Source organism: Panicum virgatum, chromosome 9N, assembly GCF_016808335.1.
Source record: "Panicum virgatum strain AP13 chromosome 9N, P.virgatum_v5, whole genome shotgun sequence".
Lineage (NCBI taxonomy): Eukaryota > Viridiplantae > Streptophyta > Magnoliopsida > Poales > Poaceae > Panicum > Panicum virgatum.
The window spans coordinates 7,901,856-7,910,615 of record NC_053153.1 but is presented as its reverse complement, the minus strand read 5'-3'; the positions used below and the strand labels follow the sequence as shown (position 1 = coordinate 7,910,615).

General features: G+C 49.9%; 1 protein-coding gene across 2 annotated transcripts; it reads left to right on the top strand.

Annotated features, from left to right (window-relative positions):
• Positions 1 to 645: 645 nt before the first annotated feature.
• Positions 646 to 4,300, top strand: LOC120690100 (beta-glucosidase BoGH3B-like). 2 transcript variants are annotated; one of them, XM_039972620.1, is made up of 10 exons: positions 646 to 821; positions 1,235 to 1,493; positions 1,584 to 1,788; positions 1,897 to 1,987; positions 2,108 to 2,250; positions 2,385 to 2,628; positions 2,715 to 2,819; positions 3,011 to 3,193; positions 3,289 to 3,493; positions 3,599 to 4,300. In XM_039972620.1, exons 2-10 carry the CDS (start codon positions 1,280 to 1,282, stop codon positions 4,078 to 4,080), a joined length of 1,872 nt encoding a protein of 623 aa, XP_039828554.1. In that variant the 5' UTR covers positions 646 to 821; positions 1,235 to 1,279; the 3' UTR covers positions 4,081 to 4,300. The 2 variants fall into 2 exon arrangements, with proteins under 2 accessions (XP_039828554.1, XP_039828555.1); XM_039972621.1 differs by lacking the exon at positions 646 to 821 and adding an exon at positions 1,000 to 1,124.
• Positions 4,301 to 8,760: the final 4,460 nt, after the last annotated feature.

Here is an 8,760-nt window from a genome sequence, read left to right as displayed (position 1 = left end):
TAGTTAACGTCTATTCAATACTTCCCCAAGTGGTTAGCCCGTCCCATTCTGCCATTCCACGGTCTGAACCTGGCGATGCAGAGCAAGAAGAGTGGAAGGCTTGGCGTGCTGAGACCTCCACCGCGTGGTAGCATACCACCTCTTCTGGTCCGGCGTCCCTGTCGTGGAGATGAAACAATTCGATGCCGGCCCGGCCAGTGAAGCACTATAATCTATTTAGTGTCTCGTGGACGAGCTGTCCCTTTTTCAAAGGGCTGCGCGGCGCAGGCACACTAGAATACTGTACTGCCCAAATATCCTAGCTCAGTGGGTAGAGTGGTCAGTGGGAGACGGCCGGATTGGATGATCGCAACTTGGATTAATGAATACGATGGCCGGGCTGATTAATCATGGCCGCTGATCTTACCCACAGCGACAATATCCCAACTGATTGGTGCCGCTCATGGTGAGCTGAGTGGTGGAGGACTGGACGTGGAGGTGGAGGTGGAGGGATCGTTATGCTCGGCTGTCGCTAACGACAGCTCCTCAGGTCTACCCCTACTAATCAAGGCCATGATTTCTTTCCATTTTCTTTGATTCTGTTGCCTCGGCATCCCCATGTCGGCGCGTCGCGCATGGGCCACTGGCCGGCTCATTCACTGGTGCTTATAAGAGGGATCGGAGGGGTTTCCGTTTCTTTGAGGACATTCTCACCTTTCCCAGGCAGCAACCGTTAAAGCTGTGGAGGAAGAAAGAACCTCTATGCGGTGCTTTCGTGCAGGAAATATTCCTGCCTTTTGTGTTTGAGGGGTGCTAGTTCCTCACTTTGAGTATATTGTGAGGTATTGATTGTGCTAGCTTCTAAAAGAGTCTTATGCCCATGATGTGGCAGTGCCCATAATATTCTGTTTATACTGCATGCATCGCCTTTTCTTTTATGCCGTCTCAGTTCAATCAATCAAGGTTAGGTAGCTTTGGGTTTGTTTTCCCTATAAACTTGCTGGGTTTCGGCAACTTTACGCGGTTTTGGACAAAGAAAGGGAGAAACCCACCTGGTTTTAAGCTATCTGCTCCCTTTGTGGCTTGTGCCTATTTTCTTGTTTATGATGGTTACAGACTTACAGCAGCATCTTCATCTTGAACTGGTCTAATATTAGATTTTTTTTTCAAACCAGAGAATTCTATTATTGTCGCACATATTTGTTGGATAAGTTCCATTGAACGTTGACTCATCTGTTTGGAATCCTTTCCCCAGGTCTATATATAGGTCGTTCGTCGTGATCAGAACCACACAGGCAAGATGGCGAGCTTGCACAAGATCACACTTGTTCTCATGTTCTGCCTGGTAGCCCTGGGAAGAGCAGAGTACCTCAAATACAAGGATTCCAAGCAGCCTGTTGCTGTTCGTGTCAAGGATCTGCTTAGCCGGATGACTCTTGCTGAGAAGATTGGCCAGATGACCCAAATTGAGAGGAAAAATGCCACGGCCGATGCATTGGCTAAATACTTCATAGGTATGCCAGCCATATTATTCTAACACTAAGAAAATGCAAAAGGTGAAAGACTGGTGAGTATGCGTTTGACATTGCTGTGCTGTTTTGCAGGCAGTGTACTGAGTGGTGGAGGCAGTGTGCCTGGTCCTCAAGCATCTGCTCAGGCTTGGGCCTCCATGGTGACTGAGATGCAAAAGGGTGCTCTTTCCACCCGTCTTGGCATTCCGATCATCTACGGTATTGATGCCGTGCATGGTCACAACAATGTCTACAAAGCTACTATCTTCCCCCACAACGTTGGGCTTGGAGCTACAAGGTACTGGCTGCATCTACTTGTCATATGCCTCCAATATGCTAGATTGATAAACTTCGAAATATTTGTCTGGTATCTACTATTATGTTGATGTGTGCCATCTTGTTCCAGGGACCCTGATCTTGTCAAGAGAATAGGAGAAGCAACAGCTCTTGAAGTTAGAGCTACAGGAATTCCTTATGTCTTTGCTCCCTGTATTGCGGTAATAGGCAGTTCTTCCTGTTGAGTTTGTCGATGACTGGATATTTCATTTCGGTTGTAAATGAGCCTTTCTTGTTATGCTTGTGAGCTCATTTCTGTACCTTACATGATATATTGCCAGGTTTGTAGAGATCCAAGATGGGGACGTTGCTATGAGAGCTACAGTGAGGACCCAAAGGTTGTCCAATCAATGACCTCACTCATCTCTGGTTTGCAAGGCGAAGTTCCGGCGAATGACGTGGGAAGACCATATGTTGCTGGAAGGTAATATACACCAGAGAGATAATAGTTGGATTATCTTCTTTTGGTCCTACTTGAGCCCCCTGTTTAAAAGTGTGAAGTAGTATTAGATTACAAGGCTGAACTAAATCGTTTTTTTTTACTGTCATACTCTGCAGTAAGAATGTTGCTGCTTGTGCAAAGCACTATGTTGGTGATGGTGGCACGTATATGGGAATCAATGAGAACAACACAATCATCAACACACATGGACTGCTGAGCATCCATATGCCTCCTTACTATAATTCTATTATCCGAGGCGTCTCCACTGTCATGGTCTCGTACTCAAGCTGGAACGGGAAGAAAATGCACGCAAACCATTTCCTAGTCACTGATTTTCTCAAGAACAAGCTCAAGTTTAGGGTCAGCTACTCATTACAAAGGCTGGGGATTTTTCTGTTTATATATTTCTTCAGCTACATAATCAGATTGCAACTTTTCTTAAACAGGGTTTTGTGATTTCCGACTGGGAAGGCATTGACCGCATCACTAGTCCTCCTCACGCTAACTATTCTTACTCCATTGAGGCCGGAATTGGTGCTGGTATTGACATGGTGAGAATAAGATAACCGAATCGTGTAGTTTTATATTTTTTTTAGGAATTGCAAAGCACATGCCTTAAGATTAGTCCATTCGACCTTTCTTTTCTTTGATTTAGAAAGGTTATATAGGTAGAACTTATAAATCATTATTTGGGAATGACTACTTGCCCCCTGCTGACCATGCCCTGAACGATTACATGCAGATCATGGTTCCATATAAATACACAGAATTCATTGACGATCTCACAACACAAGTTCAGAACAAGGTCATCCCCATTAGCAGAATCGACGACGCTGTTTACAGAATTCTCCGAGTCAAGTTCAGCATGGGTCTATTTGAGAACCCTTACCCTGATCCCAGCCTTGCCGGTGAACTCGGGAAGCAAGTGAGTTCTGAAAACCTGATACTCTTACTCTGAAATTGGCACATCTCATCAGACATGCAGTGTGGTTACTGATGGATTCCCTTCCATCTTGATAGGAACACCGGGACTTGGCACGTGAAGCGGTCAGGAAATCCCTGGTGCTTCTGAAAAACGGAAAGTCCTCGTACACTCCGCTGCTGCCACTCCCGAAGAAGGCCGGTAAGATCCTGGTCGCCGGTAGCCACGCCGACAACTTGGGCAACCAGTGCGGAGGATGGACAATCAGCTGGCAAGGACAGCCCGGCAACGATATCACTGCCGGTGAGTGGCGCTTCCTTTTGCGTTCTGCTCGCTGCTACTCTGCTGTGCAGTTCAGACTTTCAGATAAGGATTCCTCAATCTGAAGAACGATTTGCAATGGAACAGGCACGACGATCCTCTCTGGAATCAAGGCCGCCGTTGATCCGAGCACGCAGGTGGTGTACTCCGAGAGCCCGGACAGCACCGTGCTCGCCGACAAGTACGACTACGCGGTGGTGGTGGTCGGGGAGCCGCCGTACGCGGAGACGTTCGGCGACAACCTGAACCTGACGATCCCGGCGCCGGGGCCGAGCGTGATCCAGTCGGTGTGCAAGGCCACCAAGTGCGTGGTGGTCCTCATCTCCGGGAGGCCGCTGGTGGTGGAGCCGTACCTGGGCGACATGGACGCGTTCGTGGCGGCGTGGCTGCCGGGGACGGAGGGGCAGGGCGTCGCCGACGTGCTGTTCGGGGACTACGGCTTCACGGGGAAGCTGTCGCGGACGTGGTTCAAGTCGGCGGACCAGCTGCCCATGAACGTGGGCGACGCGCACTACGACCCGCTCTTCCCGTTCGGCTTCGGGCTCACCACAATGCCACGAAATGAGTGACGGGCTGTGACCCGTGAGGGTCTCGAATTGGTTGGTGGGGAGGGATTTGGGCTCGCCGCACACACATTGGGCTGTGTTTTTTTTTTTGGGCAACACACATTGGGCTGTGTTGGGCTTGTGGGTAATAACAGTGAGTGGTGCATTCTTCTTGAGGCGGTTGTTGTTAGCGTGGTTTTTTTTTCTTGGAAATGAACAGCAAGATCTGGCGCGTTGGATTGCATTCGCTCGCTCTGAGTTTCTCTTGTTCTCTCGGCGTCTTCGTGCTTCTCCGCGTGCAAAAGCAAAAAATGACATGTCGTGTGGCGGCCGGCGCAGAGCGTTGCTCGACGATCTTGCGGCAGCTTCAGCTCCGGCGTCCCTTTTAGAAGCGGAACAGCTCGTTATCGCTGGCCGGCGGCAGGCTGGGCCGGTGGAAATCTCTTAACAACGGTGATCAGTCAAACGCCCACACGGACCTGTAAATTTGTCCCAATTTACAGGTGAAAGGCTCACCTCTGACATACCTGATTAACTGATTGCCTGCTTCAATCGATTCTCAATTCCGGAGCGTTGCTGTCGACGCCACTCGCCGATTCAACCCTGGCCCAGTGGTGTTTCGAATTGTTTTCCTTTTGCTCTGGGCCAATTCAGCCGAGGAATTGGTAGAGATTCAGAACCACCTCGACCGAGCTTGGGTTCGCGCCATGATCAGCAGCGGTGTTCAGCTCGTTTGCCGGCTGCCCCCAGCCGAACGACCCAGAGGAAGAAGCTTTGCCGGAGACGGATGACCCAAGGTACGGCCGGCCAGACATGGCATATTGGCATGAAGCGGGAGTAGGCACTGGGATAGCGGCCGCAAAGCCAGGAAGGATCGCCATGGGACGGCCGGAGCGCGGCGATGCTCAGGCGAGCCATGGCGTTCGGAAGGCAGGGGGTGGACGGTATTTAAAATACCGTCCACCCCATGGAGACCTACGAGCCGTCCGATCGGACTTGTGCGGACCAGATTGAGCACAGCTCAGCAGGCGTCTTCGTCGTCAAGCTCCGGACGGTACCCACTTGGCAGCGGGTCAGCCGGCGCGGGGGAAGCGGATCGCCTGCTCCCTTGGTGGGCGAAGATCGACGGTGACCCGGGCCGTGTTAGTTTGTAGAGTTTTCGCAACCGCTCAGGCTCCGCCGCCGAGCCTGGTTCTGTCACGGCCGCCGCGGGCGGCGGGAGCTCTTCCCGGGAGCAATCTCTGAAAAATGCTGCAGCTAGCTCCACGCCGCGCAGGCGGCACGGATCAGTGGCAGCGTGGCGCAGTCGCCTGTTGCCGCGCGAGTCGAGGCCATGTTTGGTTCACATCACGAAATTTTTTAAAAAAAACGAATGCATGCATAGAGTATTAAACGAAATTTATTTGCGAAATTTTTTTACGGATGAATGTAATTTTTCGAGACGAATATAATAGCGGTAATTAATTCATGATTTGCTACAGTGATACTACAATAACCATTCTCTAATCGTGCGGTCAAAGACTTCATTAGATTGGTCTCGCGAATTTACCAGGAATCTTGCAAATGATTTTGTAATTAAATTTTATTTAATACTCTAAATTAGTGGTCAAAAATAAAAAAATCGCGAGAGAGGTGCTGGCCTGCTGGGCCACAGCTGAGCCCACAGGGTGCTGGGTCGGGGTCGCGAGGAGCGAGCAGCCTCTGGACTGGTGGACGCGCGGGCCGTAGCGAGGCGTGGCTTTGCAACTATTGGCAATTTGCAACTGCGTGCCAAGGTTAAGAAGTTGCAAGCCATAGCCATCCTGTCCCAGCTTAACAAGCTCCTCCTCCTCTTCTTCTTCACATTGTTTTCAAGGTCAAAATTGAAAGCTAGCTCCGGTCCCAAATTATGGTTTTACCTCATCTTCCCGTAGCTTTCGGCCAAGGACAACCAGATGACGTCCTTTTTGAGTGCGCAAACACGCTTATCCTATAGATGTTTGTCTGCTTGTCCCCGTGTCCCGTTTAACCGTGGCGCGAGTCATTTGCGTGCCGTGAAATACGTGTCCTCTTTTGTTCTGAAAACACGCACACGTATTGGTCGAACAGGAATTCAGGATTACGCCACCACGCAACGCAAGCCGGTGGATTAGGCGACCCACGTGGGAGTACATACTACTCCCTCTGTAGTATCTAGAAGCAGAGAAGGACACGAGCATGCAGCGACCCGCGTTCGTCGCGCCAAGGACGTCAGCGTCGACCGTTGGACTGATGCTAGCCCCGTCCTGATCAGGTGATCGTGCCCATCCGCACAAGCACAACCAAGCAAGCGTGAACGATAAACCAAGTCTGAAGAAGGAGTGCCTAGTTTGTTTGTGCAAGGCTAGCATCAGACTACCTCTCTCGACCGGCGACGGCAAGCGCGCGCGAGCTCACCCGGGCGAGGAGGAGCTGACTTAGGGGTTGTTTGGTTCCAGAGGCTTTTATTGTGCAGCTGGCTAGTGTCCTTGGGAAAGAACTAGCGGACCAGGGTTCAAATCCTGGTTCCTCACATTTGTTCAAGGTGGGTATTTAATACCTCCCTGTAGCCCACATCATTTTTCACCCGGGCGAGGAGACGCGAGAGCTAGCGTCGTCACGTGCGACGACGGGCAGGCGGAGACCGGCACCTCTTTCCAGTTGGGCGTCCTGAGTGGATCGGAGTGGGGACGTGGGGTTGGCTGGAAGAGAGCGCAGCGATCGTGGCGCCTGAGCGTCTCGGGCTGTCGGCGCATGCCGCGCATGCGTGTGTGAATGGCGGGCCAGCATTATATTTTACTGTGAGTAATAGCATAGGGTTTGCCGTACACAGACAGGGTCGGTGGCATGCCGCGAAATCTGAGCCCTCCAGTCTCAACTCTGCCACTCTGGGTGGGCGTCCGTTTAATGTTTATCATTACTAGCCTCTGAGGCTCTGACCCGCTTTGGCCCTTCTTCTACCTCTCGCTTTCTGTATAATAGGGTAGGGGAAAAAAGGCTTTGGCGCTGAAAAAAATTCTGACGTAATCGTTTTTTTTCTGGATTACCAGATTGATTTCGTTCCATGGATCGAGTACCCATGCACGTACGCTAACCACTTCACATCAGGGCTAGTATTTTCCTACCGGATCTCTTTGTTCAAGAGCTAGACAAGTCACGGTACACGACCAGCTAGCTAGCTAGGTCATTGTAGTGACGCGAGTCGTATATATCATTTTGCTTGCGTGCCGTGAGACGATGCCTGTCCTCCGGAAACCCACGCGTCTTACGTGACGCTGGTGGGGTTAGCTAGCCATCCACGTAGGAGTACGTTACGGCGCCCGGACGCCCCCATCACGTTCACGTACTCCTGGCCAGATCGAGGAGAAACTAACGCAGCAGGACAAGAACGTCGGCGTCGCCGATCGTACGGAGTTTGGCATCTCCGAAATGTGCTGCTCCGTCCTGATCGTGCCCGAGCGCGAGGACGCGTGAATAACGCAGAAGATGGGCCGGAATGGACGACTATCCTGACTGACTCTTTAATTTATCCGAGTATTCACCCTCTGGGCTTAGCCGGGTACATTCCTCCACCCGACTGTGGTTTGCCACACGGAGTCGGACCCCAGGGGTCCGGCTACTCAGCTCCTTAGAGCGTATTTACGGATAACTACACAAGTCTTGGCACAGTAGGAGTGGGTACCCCAGCTACAGGGTACCGACAGACGTGATTAGACACTAAATTGCTACAGTAATACTACAATAAATATGCTCTAATGATGGATTAATTAGGCTCATTAGATTCGTCTCGTAGTTTACGGAAGAGATCTGTAATTAGTATTGTGATTAGTCTACATTTAATATTTTAAATGTTGAAGATTTCCTTCCAAAAATCCAAAATGCAAAGTGATCCAAAATGCAATAAAGTTTTCAACTTGTGGGACTGCTGCTATATATGTAGGTTCATTCGAGTACTAATAACTAAATAAACAAACGTGGTTAGAAGGGGCAGGTCAAGGTTAAGATAGTGTGCAAGAGACAGGAATGGCAATTCTAGAATCGGTTGTTATTGAGCCATTAAAAAAACGTAGTTAGCCCTTAGCACAAAGATATTTAGCGAGCGTAACGAATTTGCATGCTTAGGATATGAGCGTATTACATTTCAGGGCGGAGGGACATCCACATTTTTCCGCAAACGTGATGACGCGCACTACAATTTGGTCCGAGTTGGTAATGATAAATGCAGATCTCAACTGCAATCAATGGAAGGAAAAAACACGGCGTACGTCCCTATCATATCATTCAATCATGCACGTTCCCTCACAGGATCCTCCTCTCAAGTCTCAAGTCCTCTCTCTCTCTCTCTCATGATTTTGCCTTCCGATAGAAGAAACACTGACCTGCTATCAGTTAAAACTTAAACGGAGGGGGGGGGGGGGGGTTAATTTCCACCGTACTTTGTCTTCTCCACTTCTTGAATAGTATCAATTATTCAATTTAATCTTTAAAAATTTGCTTCTTCACCTGTAGTAACGGGATCTGGGATGATGGCGACGATGGTGACATTTAGAGTTCAGAAATCATTGATCAGACAGCGCAATTACTGATAACAGATGTCCGGATGCTGCACAAGTTCATCATATTCTCTGTTTGGGGCTCTGGTCTTTTTGCATGCATGTACTTTGCCTTTCCCATAGAAGACTTATGGATTTTTCAAGCATGACAATT

What these genes read in the sequence shown, in the direction of transcription:
- LOC120690100 (XM_039972620.1), top strand. Translation starts at nt 1,280, where the DNA reads ATGGCGAGCTTGCACAAGATCACACTTGTTCTCATGTTCTGCCTGGTA. An exon ending in TCTTTGCTCCCTGTATTGCG is followed by an intron (nt 1,988 to 2,107) that starts GTAATAGGCAGT and finishes ATATATTGCCAG; the next exon opens with GTTTGTAGAGATCCAAGATG. An exon ending in CCGGTGAACTCGGGAAGCAA is followed by an intron (nt 3,194 to 3,288) that starts GTGAGTTCTGAA and finishes CCATCTTGATAG; the next exon opens with GAACACCGGGACTTGGCACG.